The 14504-nt window shown below is 42.3% G+C and overlaps 2 protein-coding genes across 8 annotated transcripts in view; one reads left to right on the top strand and one right to left on the bottom strand.

Moving 5' to 3' along the window:
• The window catches only part of SH3RF2 (SH3 domain containing ring finger 2), a 145336-nt gene extending 133636 nt beyond the window's left edge, over positions 1-11700 (bottom strand). For 2 of the 7 annotated variants that reach the window (XM_063724299.1, XM_024247516.3), the window contains exons 1-2: positions 11559-11700; positions 9915-10398 (exon numbers count right to left, since the gene is read on the bottom strand). In XM_063724299.1, coding sequence (XP_063580369.1) covers positions 9915-10292 — 378 coding nt within the window. In that variant the 5' untranslated portion in view covers positions 10293-10398; positions 11559-11700. Of the gene's footprint in view, positions 1-9914; positions 10402-11558 lie in introns of all 7 variants that reach the window. The other 5 variants (XM_063724300.1, XM_063724298.1, XM_063724297.1 and 2 more) reach the window with 4 other exon arrangements.
• GRXCR2 (glutaredoxin and cysteine rich domain containing 2) overlaps positions 11001-14504 on the top strand; it is an 83059-nt gene continuing 79555 nt past the window's right edge. The window contains exon 1 of the transcript XR_008525539.1: positions 11001-11105. The gene's annotated coding sequence lies outside the window, so the exon portion shown is untranslated. The remainder of the gene's footprint in view (positions 11106-14504) is intronic.

Genomic DNA, 14504 nt, shown 5'->3' with positions numbered 1-14504 from the left:
ACAAACCTCTTGTATAAAGTGGAGATACCAGTAGCACCATTCTCAGTGGGTTGTATGTAGAGTTAAATGAGATTCTGTAGGTAGAGCCCAGTGAATGACACATAGTAAGTCCTCCATATATCTACTCTGTTTGTAGAGTTGACCAGTTCTTCATCTGTGCTCTTGTAACACATGTGAACACCCTGTATTTTAAGTTTTATTAACTGCATCATGCATAATAAGTAGGATGCAGTTAATAAATCTTAAAATAAATTTGAAAATAAAGTTTAAGTGGTATGTGGTTTACATAAAAGACCACAAGCTATTTAAGGACATGGATCCTGTCTCTCTCACTTTTGGAGCCCAAGCAAAGGGATTTTACCCATCAAAGGCATCTTATAGGTGTCTGTTGAACAAGTGAGACCTGGGAAATATTAATAATAACAATGCCTGACATTGATTGCTGCTGAGCTTACTATGAGTCAGGCCCTGTGCTATGAGCTTTATAAGAATTATCTTGATATATCCTCCAAGTGATGCCATGATTTTTATTATCCCCATGTCTATAGCACAGGGAAATAGCAGTCCAACTGTGGTGGGCATGATAGCATGTGAAAAGAGAAACCTACCTGGAGGAGTACAAGCAGATAGCTAATCATACTGGGAGCTTATTTGGTGCCAGGCCCTGTGCTAAGCACTTTATAGGCATCATCTCATTAAATCCTACCAGTAACCATATGAGGTGAGCCTTACTATTTCTATTTCATAGTAACAACGATCAGAGTCACTAAGTAACTTGCCCAGAAACACACAGCCAGTACTCATGAATGGACAGCATTATCTTGTAAACATTAAGTAAACATTATCTTGTTTACTTGTATCATCAGATGTCTAAGGTCAGAAGCAGCAGAAAATTGGAATACATATTTAAAAAATAATACTAAATACCTATTACTATTATTCAGAAATAATTTAAATATATATAATTTTATTTTATATATATATATATATATATATATATATATATACACACACACACACACACCAGAGGCTGGGGAGAGGACAGAATGGGAAGTTATTGTTCAATGGGTACAGAGTTTCAGTATGGGGTGATGAAAAAGTTCTGGAGATCGATAGTGGTGACGCTAGCATAACAAGATCAGTGTACTTAATGCTGCTGAACTGAACACTTAGCAAAGGCTAACATGGTAGATTTTATGTTATGTGTATTTTACCACAATAAAAAATATAATTGTTGAAAAAACTGATAAAATTAGGGCTTTGGCAGCACAAGTACAGGGGCCATGTTTCTACTGGAAACACCGTCTTCCCTTCATATTGGAGGCCAGGTCAGTTCAACTCATAAACTCAGTGGCAAATTCTTTCAGAGCCTCTTCCTTTCTGTCACTGGTATCCCTATGACTAAGTGTCAGTTAAGATGAAGTGTTTCTCTCAAGATCAAAGAGCACATGAAATTTGTGGTGTATGATGTAAGAATTTAGTCATATGCAGAGTGGCACTGCCTATCTTCTTAGGGTTAGCGACTCATGAGCTAAGAGATCTTGAAGCTGGCCCACTGTATTTTCCTGAGAATGATGTTCATCACCCAAAAAGGTATTTAATAAGGTGATTCACAGCAAGAATGTTTCAGTCACCACATGACTTTATGCCTAATATAGTGTGCCACTTGTTTCTCAAATAGCTCTGTAATGGCTCAGTTCATAAAGGGTTCATTTCTGCATAATGAGGAGTTATTTCATGATCCCATGAGGTTTACCACAGGCATGATTGTGTTTATTTATTTACTCTTCCATTAAAAAAAATTCCTAATATGGGCCAAGCTGTGGGCTGGGTGCTCTGAGCACAGTATTCAGAGATAAGATGAGTTGCCTGTTCTGTTTGTGCTCGGAAAAAAGATCGAAGAAATGACAGAGATCTGAGATGAACTCAGCTACTATTTGAGTCCTGGTGTGAGCTTTCAAGACAGAGCCTGGTACATAGCAGGCACTTAGGAACAGTTTGTTGAATGCTCTGGCTTCTGAGCTGGGGATCTGGAGCAGTGTGACCCTGGGGACTGGCACAGGCCCCAGATGCAGGAAGCAGCTCATGGTGAACAGATTTATCTTTCCCTGCTCATGTTATATCACTTGCTTTGGATGTTCTTGCTGGTGTTCATGTGTGCTAGGGGTTTCAGGTAACCTGACCATTTCAATGGAAAAGAATGGCTTTGTCTGCCAAGGACATGGAGACTGCTCCTCAGTTACCCAGTAAGCTCGGTCACCTGCTTGGAGTAGAGATAACTTCTTGTTTAGCTACACTGAATCCAAGAAGTTGCTTAGATACAGCTGATAGTCCTCACAATGGCAGGCAACGAGTCTGGCATGAGGGCTCCTGGAGAGACTTTATTACGGAGAATGCTTGACATGCGTCTTCCTGGTGGTATCTAGTCACCCTGATAGGAAGGCAAGTATCTAGTCATTCTGCCTCTCCTCTGTTTCCTTCCCTTCTCTTTCAGCTTCAATTCTCATTCAAGATATTCCTGCCCTATCCTGCCTTTTCTAGGTCCACATGCCCAGAACAGACCCTGCCTTTTCTTCCCTTGACCATACACCTCCTGACTTTTAAAACATCTTTTTGTTTTTCTAGGAAGTTTCTTTTTATCAATCGAGCTTCATTTTGTTCAAACTGAATTGCCTCGTCACCTGATATTTTCATAAACCATCATTTCTTGAGTCTAAGAATTGTCTTAATCAAGTTTATTGGGTTATAATTTACATACAAAAATGTACCCAGTTTAAGTGTTTACTTTGATGTTTTGGTAAAACTATATACCATTGCATAAAAAATTTTCATTATCCAAAAAATCACTATAGTTTATGGTTTTGTCTTTTCTACAATTTTACATAAGTGGAATAAGACAGTATGTACTCTTTGGTAAGACACTTCTTTTTTCACATCTTAACATTTCTAAAATTGGATGCATCCTACAGTGAGCATGTAACATAGTAGTGTTTCTCTTTCCCTCTAAGAACTATAACTAAATAGACAATACATCTTATAATGAATACCTTAAAATCAATATCAATATCCCTAATTTTGATACATGTATGTCTATATATGTATGTTCGTATACGTGTATACTGACTAGTTGGTTTAACAATTAGTCTTGACTGGTTTCTGCACTGAGGAGGTGAGAATCTTTGCTTTGCTGTGTAGGTTACCATAGTGCCTATAGCTGAAAACTGGTAGGAACTAAATAAATACTGCAGAGGGTGGCAATAGTGAGTTTCCAACAGTTTCCTAAAAATATCTTTTGCATTATGACTGAGCATGTGAACTCTGAGACAGCATTTCTCAAATTTTGTTCCATGGACAATTAATATTATTAAGAGGCTAATATAATAAAAGGGAGAAGAAAGGGGTGTCAGTGCCATAGAAATTTGGGAAATGTTTCTTATTAAGCTCTCACTTAGAAATTTACAATTCATTAGCATGCTAAAACTTGCAAAAAGTCCTGCAGCAAAGGGAAAATGTTTAGTTTTACTTTAATCTCAGTTTTGTTTGACCCTGGCACTTTGTGGCACACCCATTACAGAATTCACCATGTGAAAGGCTGGTCTAAAGTACAAGCATGAATAAATAGAAGGAGAAAGAAAGGGAGAGTCAGGTGTGGTGTGTGCCTGTAGTTGTAGCTGCTCAGGAAGCTGAGGCAGGAGGATTGCTTGAGCCCAGGAGTTCGAGGCTGCAGCAAGCTATAATTGGGCCACTGCACTGCACTGCACTGTGACAGAATGAGACCCTGTCTCTAAAGCATAATTTGTTTGCTAAATGGCGAGTTAATGGGTGCAGCACACCAGCATGACACATGTATACATATGTAACTAACCTGCACATTGTGCACATGTACCCTAAAACTTAAAGTATAATAATAATAATAAAAAAGAATAAAAAAAAAAGGGAAAAGAAATTGAGTAAAGTTGTCCAGGTTGAGTATCCCTTGGGACCAGAAGAGTTTCAGATTTCAGATTTTTTTTTGGATTTTGGAATATTTGCAGAATACATACTAGTTGAGCACCCCAAAGTGAAAAATCTAAAATCTGAAATTCAAAATGCTTTGATGAACACTTCCTTTGAGCCTCATGTCAGCACTCAAAAAGTGTTGGATTTTGGATGTCAGATTTTCAAATTAGGGCTGCACAACCTGTATCTGAGCTGGTCCCAGCTAAGCCAAAGTGATGTAACGGTGCCGGCAATGGGCCAGATGAGGATGCTCTTCAAGAGTTAAGGGCTGAATAGGCAGTTTTCTTCTCTCCTGAGTCTTTTTATAGTATGAACGGACAGGTGGGCAGGCAACTTTTCCTAAGGGGAAATGAAACAACACAAAAATATATATTGGCTGATCCCTTAGGTAACATGTCCCTAATGCACATGGCAGATAATTGAGGTTGAGTAAGAAAAACCTTATGCCCCACCCATTGCCTCAGAGCTTAGGCCATCCTGTGGGGAGTGAGTTGTTTATTGGGTTTGTCCACTGCTTGGCCAGACACCTGTAACTGATAAAACAAAAACGAAAACAAAAAACTGAAGTAGGTAATGGAATGGCTGTCTACAACAGGGAGGAGCCCACTGCAGGGATTACCTTGATCACTTAAGTGACAGTGAAGTTTTTCTCAGAAATAGCATTGATCCGATACACACAGTAATGAAAGGAAATCAGAGTGGGTCAGGTGAATATCAGGCAGAGACTAAAAGAAATGTGCAAGAACTTACTTTCCTTCCTTAAAATATTGTCATACAGTAAAATCGACATTTTTCTCTTGGCATTTATTTCTATAAATTTTAACACATGCATCGTTTCATTTAATTACTACCACAATCAGGATATGTAACAGTTCTATCACCTCATTCTGCCCCTTTTTGCTCACATCCTCCCCCAATCCATTACCCCTGGCAACCACTGACCTATTTCTCATCACTGCAGTTTTGTCTTTTTGAGAACTCCCTTTCCTTTTGCAGTACTCTTTGGTTCCTTTTTTTTTTTTTTTAATGGGGATCCCTGCATGTTTCTGTGTGTGTGCAAAGAACTCTAGTGCCAGTTGACTTTCTCTTCTGTTGTTACTCTTTTGTTATTTACTGTTGCTAATGTTTATTAGCTTCTGTTATATGCCAGGCACTTGTGCTAAGCTCTTTATATATATTACCTCATTTTAATCTCACAATAGCTGTATGATATATGTATGTCTTTATTATTTCCATTATACAAATCTAGAAACTGAGGATCAGACAGGTTAAGTGACTTGCCTAAGGCCTCACAGCTAACAAACAATTGAATCCTGGCACAAATACAGCCCACTTCACCATAAATCCTTAAATGCTACAGTAAGCAATAAAAGGAAGGAGACTAACTAGAAAAGAGGTACACTGAGAGAGATTGAAAGCAGTGCCATTGTGGGGCCATGTGGTGATTAAAAACGTTTGTAAATGTGTGTGAAGCTGGAGAACCATCTGGGTCTCTTGACTTCTCAACCTTAGCCCCTACCTTTATGTCTTCCTCCACCTGCTACATATGGTCCTTGCTGTCCCAGATGGCACTTATCTGCTGTTTTCAGGGGCCTGGGATGATTTTAATCCCCTTGCAAATTTAGCAAAAACCCCACTGTCTATATCACAGCTCTGTTACAGGACACAACCTCTGAGACTCAGGAAAGGGGCTGGCCCACCTTCTGGTTTCTACCCAACCTCATTCCCTGATGTGCTTTCTGACCTCATTTTTTTCCCCCATCAGTTGCTTGCAACACCAGCTGTAAAGTTTCTAGGACAAAGCCACCTGGTCCGTGTGCTGGAGGTGGCAGGTGTGTTCTTGCTGATAAGGGGCAAGTAAAACAGAAATGTGTGTGATTGGCATGATGCTAGCAATGTAGGGAGAAAGTCCATCTCTACAGAACCCATGGCAACATTTGCGTTGGGGAATAGTGTGAGAAGGAGGAAAAAATGAAAGATAGAAATGTTAATGAAGAATTGATGATGCGGAGGAAGTAGACCAGGTTCTTGCCCTGTGTATGGTTTTCCTTTGAAGGTGCCGTTTGGGGAAAGTGAAGTTAGTTAGGGAGTTTTCTCCTAGAATGGATCATAGCGCCTTAAGCGTTCTGGAAGTGAGCTGAGAAGCCAGCACATGCTGGGAAGAATCACACATCTGAATCATGGCCACGGATCATGTGGAGGCAAACAAAACAATGTAAAAATCAGGGTACCAAGGACCGTCTCTGGATGGCACTTGCTTAATAAGGGCCTGAAAGGGTGTGTGTAATTTAGAAAGTATTGAGTCACTTCAACAACAATCACAGCTAACATTTACTGAGCACTTAATATGAGCCGGTCTCTGTGCTAAGAGCTAAGTGACATGAATCATCTCACTTATTTCTCACAGCAACCCTCTGAGGTAGGTACTACCATTATCTCCAATTTACAGATGGGGAATTGGAGGACCTGAGGTTTAAGTGACTCACCCAAAGTGCACAACTGTTGAGGGGCAGAGTCAGGATTTGAATTTGGGTATTTCTCAAACCCAAGTCCATAGATTCATAACTTCTCTGCTTTACCACCTATCCTAAATCAGAAATATTACTAAAGTGTAACAGAACGAGGAAGAAGAGAGATAGCTATTCAGGAACCTACGATCCTTTTGAAGGCTTGCCAAGTTCCTTTGCTTTAACTGTATTAGGGAAGGAATAAGAAGAACCAGTGGAATTTGCACCACCAGGGCCTCTTCCTGGAGGAGTCTGGTGATCTTGCCTGTTGGTTTGAAATAATTGCACACTGTAGAAACCTACAGCTGTTTCTCAAGTTTTCTTTTTACATAATCACCTAGGGAGGGTTTTAGACATGTAGGCACAATAGGCAATTTTTTTCTCTCTATGGGCTGGCACCATGAAGTGTGACTATTGGTTCCACCCTAGAACACTGGTTGGCACAGGATGCATCAGGCCTCTTTGAGCCAACAAAAAGAGCTTGATGAGCTTGTTTTTTAGATGAGTCTAGGTGAGCAGAACAGACTTTGGGCTTCAAAAGCTCATGGACAGAAAGTTAAACGAACTCTTTCAGGGTGCCAGGTTATTGGCAAGTCCTTTGAAAGAGGTGTTTTACAAAATGGTGCCCTGTGACAACAGGTTATTTATGCTCTCTGAGGGGAGTACTTTATACTTAGCATTATCCTGGCCTGAGCTCATCATAGAATCAAGTTCAATAATAATACGTATTACACTCTCCTGCAAGGGCTGTAACTCCTTCTATGTTTTGTAGCATGCCTCATGTGTGGCAGGGCACAATAAACAGTCAATAATAATGTTCACTGTGGTAATGATCTTCCAAATGTCTTTCATCTAAGGCTCTCAAAGTGTTTTGGAGATACTAATTATTTAAGCCTCACAGTAGCTGTCTGTTTTTACAAAAGACATCTTCCCATTTTACAGAATTTTAAATTGAGACCCAGCAAACGTAAGTGGCTTGCCCAAAGTCATACAGCATGTCTAAATGAATCTTAATGATGATGTTTTGCATTTACATAGCAGATGTTTTCTAAGGCAGTAAGACTATGTTGCAAAGATAATTTTCATGCTATCCTGGAGGAAGGTGGGTAGCAAGTAGCTTTTGACTAGATTGGCTGAACTGTGGCAGAGAGGGCAAGGAACTCAGAAGGATTTGACTGAGGATGTAAGTCCATTCCTCTGACTCTCTGAACAGACTGTGGCATCCAGACAACCCTCAGTTCTCTTAACTGTGGGATGCATGGTTGCTTTCACAGTTGCAAAAAAGATAGGTAATATTTTTGGGAGCAGAGGCACGTTGCAGAACAGCAGCCATATTGACATCCAGAAATAGGTTTGTTCATATCCCCATTGAGGAAGGCAAAAGGGATGAGAGGAGTCACTTCAAGAAAGGATAGTTAGGACATAAAGGAATTGGGAAGTGGGGGTGCCAGCTCTGCTGTCTTGCAGAGCATCTTTCTAGCCCAGGTCCTGCCTGAACACAGGAGCCCTTGAGTTTCAGCCTCATGACAGGACTTGGTCCAGAGCAGCTTGGAGGGTGGGCACAGACGATAGTCTGATGTTATAAGTCCCTGCCAAAGAATGACCCAGAGAGACCCAGTATCTTAATGGCTGTCTCTTATGTATAACCAGCTCTCACCTCAATTCCCTGTGCCAGAAGGGCCCTGGGAATCCTCTATAGTTCAAAAACTTGGTAGCTGTGGATCCATTCATCGCTCCCTGTCCTTTGCAACACAGCCACATTGAGAAAGATGTAAACCACAACAAAAATATTCCAAGCTGATAAGGGAACTGCCTCCTCCCAGTGTGACACCGTTTCCTGAGTGAGTGATGATACTCTGCTGAAAGGCTGTCAGACTTCTGCAAGGTGCGGAAGGGAAGAGGCTGATAGGTCTTAGGAATTCAAGGGGGATCTGCTGACCCAGAGATAGAGCTCTTTTCTCTACAAACAAGGCATGTTTGAGAACAATTTGCTTCCCCACCCCCACTCCGCCATTTCCAGACCTGTGGATTCTGATTGATGACTAGACCAGGGGTAGTGGAGGGACTTTAAAAGAGTTCCAAACCCTTTTCTGGAATGTGTTCACTTACAAGCACAATGGCAATAAAAAGCCTACAGTGAAGAAATCAAGAGTGTACAGTGAAAAAATGTCCTGCTTCTTCCCACCCTCATTGTTGAATGTTTACACATGCCCCATGGGTGGTTTAAAGATACAGTGAACCCAGGAAGTGGTAGCTCTTAGAAGGAAAATTTCGGAAAGTTGTTCCAAATGCATATCACAAGCCACTCCTCACTCCTGAGTAAGGAAGCAGTCCTGCAAGACCGTCCCACACGTTCTTCCTCTTCAGAGCAGGGAGATGTGGGACACTGCTGCCAGCATTTAGACTCTAACGCTTGCTCTAGGTAAGACTTCAAGGAATGCCGCTTTGATTTTCTAAGTATGCCAATGGCCCAAGCCATAGCTTTCCGTGTCCACATTGTTACACTGACTCCAGGGGTGACAGTGCAAATAATTCTGCTGGACTCACAAGGACCATGTCCTTCTTTCCAGATGTGCCCTTACACATTATCCCACAACAAGGCTCATAGCCAGGTCAGATGAAGTCCTCGGGGTGTGCTTTCAGCGCTGGACAGAGCGATTCCCATTATCCAAACATGAAAAGCATTAATTTCCTGTGAGGCTTAACTGGGTCTGTTTGGTTTTTTAATTGCAGCCCCTGCTGTGTATCTTCTCTGTATTTCATTCATTTTGCAAAATGAGACACATCTGCATAGCTCCTATACACAGCTGAAGTACTTCACAGCCCAGCCTTTGCTATCAATCAGTCCACCCACATAGATGCTTCCCTCCTGCACTATCTCCCGCGTCAAGTATCTTGATAGCTTGGAACAGATTATGAATGAGTATTGCCATAATAGCACTTTATGACTAGGGGTGGGAAGATGGATTTGGGTAAAATTCAAACAAAACCTGACATTTGGAAATTTCTGAAAGATCTCAAAAGCAACAAGCAGTTGGATTTGTTTTCTCTCTTTTGTTTTTCCCCACCCTCCGTGCATTTCCCAGACACTAGTTTGGCCTCAGAACAGCAGAAGTGAAACACCAAAAATATAATCTAAAAGGCTTTCCTTGTTCTACTACTTTCTGGACAAGAGGAAAGGAGAACCTAGGAAGCTTTAATAGTTCTAAAGAGAATTCTTAGATGGATTAGATAGGCTCAGGCTTTCATCGTATTTGAGTAAAATGATCACTGCCCACAGAAACGTGTCACTGGGAAATCACCAGCAGCACTCTGGAATGTAACTAAAAGAAGATAATCTCTAGCTCCTTGTATACACAAATCCAACCTCTATGTGGACATGATATTAACAAATAAGATCTCTCTTACCCCATCCATGTGGATTCTGATATTAGGCACTAGCCGGAAAGGACTGGCCTGCAGACGTCTGGGGTTGGTCCTGCTTTTCCTGCCATCCTGCAAGGTCATCGTGCCAGGCCTGCGGAAGGAGCCCCCTCTCCCGGAGCTCTGCCCTGAGCGCACTCCATCCAGAAGGCGCACGAGCAGCAGGTTGGCCGGCAGCGCCTCAATGTTGGAAAACACAGGCGTCCTGCATTCGGGGCACCGCAGCTCTTTGTGGGCCTTGAAAACCCTCTGTAGACATGGTTTGCAGAAGGTGTGCTGGCAAGGGAGGACTTTGGCTGTGACATCGAGCTTTTCAAAGCACACAGGGCACTCCAGAAGATCAAGTAACGTCAAATCATCCATTTTATTTCAAAACTCCAGTTCCCACCTGGAGGAGCAGCGTCCACATGGTAGGGTCAGTTGAGCCACGGGGGCAGAGCTGGTCTCTTGAGAACGTCAGAATTCTTGCCTGCTTGAAGGAGGGAGAGGAGAGAAAAAAAATGTGACTTCTCCGAGAGGTATATCCCACCTACATTGAGGCAGTGTCTCATAAGGCAGTTTGCAAGTACTTTGTTCCGGCACCCAAGTTTCAAATGACTCATTCTGATTCAATGCTAGCAGGTATAAGACTCAACTCGTGCTTGCTGTGAGGATCAGAGGGAACATTCAGCACAAGACTGACTGCTCATTGCCTATGTGGACAGGAGAGCAGGGAAATAAACTGGCCTGCTGAAGTGGCCCCCCAACCCCTCTACCAGCCAGGGCGGGAAGAGGTCCTTTACTCCCTGCCCGGGGAAAGCTCCTGGACAGTCTCAATTCTTAAAACAAAGCCCCCTCCGAACGCAATTTCTGTGAAGCTATCTCCTCCTCCTCCTTCCCCTAAATCTAAGTGTATCTATTATCTGCACCACATGCAGATTAGTTTAGGTAGGTAAGTTTATCTGAATCTCATGCAGATGTAGAATTATTTCCTTCACAATATACCTTCCCACATGATTCTAGCAATGTACAAGAAAAATTTCCACTAGAAACCCATTTCCAAAAATTGTTTTGCCTTAACCACAGGTCAGGGTGCTTGGAAGCTTTGTTTCTTTTCTTTTTTCATCTTTTTTTTTTTTTTTTTTTCTCTCCTCATCCCTATTACCTTAGGCTCGGAGACAATATTCCTCCCACAAGGTAAAGTAGTGCAGCCTGTTTAGTTACTTTGACATTGTTCTCAATTTCAAATGAAGCAGATAGGAATTCTGGATTGTGGTCACAACCTGTAGAAACCGTACTGGGGCAGCATATACAGGTAGGGGTCGTGTGTGTGTGTGTGTGTGTGTGTGTGTGTGTGTGTGTGTGGTCTGAAAACAGTACTTGTTCCAGAAACAAGTTTCCTTTTGGATGTATGAAAAGAAACCTCCAGTTTAGAAAAGTCTGGAAGAAGTCAGCTGTCCCTCACAGGTGCCAGGGCTTCGGTAAGCACCGAGCCCAGAGGTTTGGCGAGAAGGCCAGTGGCCCCACTAGCGACTAGTAAGCAGGACAGACACGACGCGAGAATGAGCGATGGCGCCTTGCCTTTCTAAGCCTCCTCTCCAAAGATGTCAGCGCGGCGACGGGCTGGGGAGGCGTATGGGGGCCACTAACCTTGTGCGTGTAACTTCTGCTGAGTTCAGCTCAGCCCCCTCCTCCGCGCAGCAGGGGTGCGCTGCGCCCTCCAACCGGCTTCCTTTCCCCCAAGCGCCGCTGCTGCCACCGCTTTGAAAACTTTAACCACTCAGTCTTACTCATTTCAAGGGATCGCCTTACCCAGCCCTGTTAACGCTTTCACTGCCAGGCTGCTGCCTACTTACCACGCTTTTGTTGTTGCGGTTGTTAACTTTATGATCTTTCCTTCAGTTTACTGAATTGTTTCTGGGAAAAGATTGTAAGAGGTAAAATATAAGCCAGTCCCTAAGGCCAAGTATTTACAAAGTTCATATTTTCACCTTTCCCGTTTTCTGTAGTATCCAAGGAGTCAGAACCTGCTCCATTATAAACATACCAAAGTGACTGTGTTTATTTTAAACCTTCATAAGGATTTCCTGGGAAGGTCAAAAGTAAAAATGGTCAAGCTATGAAAACAAGGATAACCCAGACACCTAGAAAATATTGCTCTTTGAAAATCATAGTCAATCTCTGAATTTAGAGATAAGAGGGACTTTAATGATCTTTTTGCTCAATCTGTTTAAATTAAGAAACTAGTGTCACGTATATACACATACGTGAAAAATCAAAGCACAGAGAAGCTTTTTCAAAAAAGGAAAAGGAGTGGCCTCCAAACTCTCCTCCTGCATGTTATCCACTGTAGTCTTTTCATATCCTCAGATTATGCCTATATTTCTATTTTTTGATTTATCGATAATACATTTCATGTAAAATTACAAAGGTATCCGATTAAGTGAATAATAACAATCTTACTTAATGCCAGGGTAGTCCTTATCTGTGTCAACCATTGTTCTAAATACCTTACCTGTGTTAGCCCTTTAACCCTTTAACAACCCAAGGAGACACTAAATTATTCTTTACTTTCATTTTGCAGATGAGGGAACTTGAGACACAGAGAGGATAAATAACTCATCTCGGGAGTCACAGTTAGCAGAAGGCAAGTGGCCTGTGCTCTTAACCATGTCATGGAGTGATATAACTTTAAGAGGCTGGCCGGGCGCAGTGGCTCACGCCTGTAATCCCAACACTTTGGGAGGCCGACATGGGCAGATCACGAGGCCAGGAGATCGAGACCATCCTGGCCAACATGGTGAAACCCTGTTTCTACTAAAAATACAAAAATTAGCTGGGCGTGGTGGCGTGCGCCTGAAGTCCCAGCTACTCAGGAGGCTGAGGCAGGAGAATCGCTTGAACCCGGGAGACGGAGGCTGGAGTGAGCTGAGATGGTGCCACTGCACTCCAGCCAGGGTGACAAAAAAAAAAAAAAAAAAAGAAAAAAAGAGGTGAAGAGTTGGTTCAAGGGAGCTAAGCCTCCTCTAAGAGGGCAAGAGGCCAAAAGATAATGGCCAAAACTGGCTACTCACTTTCTCTTACAGATGAGGCAGCTGTGCCCAGAAAGATCAACGTATTCTTTGAAGTTGTCCAGTGAGTTAGGGGCAGAATTGGGACTAGAAACTAGGTGTTTGAGGCCAGGCGCAGTGACTCACACCTGTAATCCCAGCACTTTGGAAGGCTGAGGTGTGGGTGGATTGCTTGAGGTCAGGAGTTTGAGACCAGGCTGGCCAACATGGTGAAGCCTGATCTCTACTAAAAATACAAAAATTAGCTGGGCGTGTTGGCTGGGAGTTCTCGGGAGGCTGAAGCACAAGAATTGCTTGAACCTGAGAGGTGGAGGCTGTAGTGAACCGAGATTGTGCCATTGCACTCCAGCCTGGGTGACTAAGACTCTGTCTCAAAAAAAAAAAAAAAAAACAAAAACAAAAAACTGGGTGTTCTTTTTAAAATTATTGTTATTACTATATCTTCTCTCTAGACGTAAGGATGACAATTATTTATTATGCAGAGAGTGTTCAGATACAGCTCAATGGGAAAATCTTAAGAGGAGACCAGGAGGTCTGAAAACATTGTTTACATATTTTTCCACGTTCTTTCATGTTAGTTCCAAAACATCAAACATGCCTGCGGCCCAGAACTTTAGGATGGAGCAGGTGGTTATCTATTTTCTGAGCACTGAGGCCTAATTTTGATGTAGGTCAATTTCAGAGACCACTTTCGACTATCACTTTTTTAACGTCACTTTTGAGCTTTGATAACATCACATCTCATTCTGCTTGCCTGTCTCCTTCTATTAATTCCTACTCTTGAGTCTGTGCCACTAAGGAAGCTCCTTGCGATTTACTGTCCTCTTACTCTGTTTCCCACTTAGTAAAGCTGAGTCAGTTTCCTTTGTTCCCTGCAGTGGTCTCACTCCTTAAAAAGGGCCACTTCTATGCTGGAACTCCTGTTGCAGAGATTGGCGAAATTTTTCATTATTCCTTCTCTTGTTCTTAAACACACTCTATCTCCTTTACATCCTCATATCTGCACCTATATGCACATGCATGCATACACTTGTGTAAGGGTGCACACACACATAGTCTTAATAATAGTAACACCTATGGAGCACTTACTGTATGCCACTGCCAATGCTAAGATTTTAAACATATTATCTCATTGAATTCTCCCAACCACCCCATAAGATACTGTAACTTTCCCAGGGTTACAAACCTTGTGATCTGAACTCAGGTTGGTCTAATCCCGGGGCCTGTGTTTCTTTTCATTTTATAAAGTCATGTACATATCATAAGTACACCCATATATCTTTACTATTTAAATCTGCACATGTTTACACATATGCCCATATTGTACACACCAGCTGATCTCAGAGCCAACCCAAGACAAAATATTGAGGTCAGAAAAGGAGATTGGACCCCTCTGGGTTGTAGTCTACCCATCTTATGGCCCCTCCACACCCCTGTATGGTCAGTGGTCTTAAAAGCTTCGAACCCTCCCATCCCTGAGAAAATGCAGTCAAACCAGCTCAGTCCCAGGAAGGCAGACTAGATC

The sequence above is a fragment of the Pongo abelii genome, chromosome 4 (assembly GCF_028885655.2).
Source record: "Pongo abelii isolate AG06213 chromosome 4, NHGRI_mPonAbe1-v2.0_pri, whole genome shotgun sequence".
Classification (NCBI taxonomy): Eukaryota; Metazoa; Chordata; class Mammalia; order Primates; family Hominidae; genus Pongo; species Pongo abelii.
The sequence above is the reverse complement of the archived record's forward strand: the minus strand, read 5'-3'. Positions and strand labels throughout refer to the sequence as shown.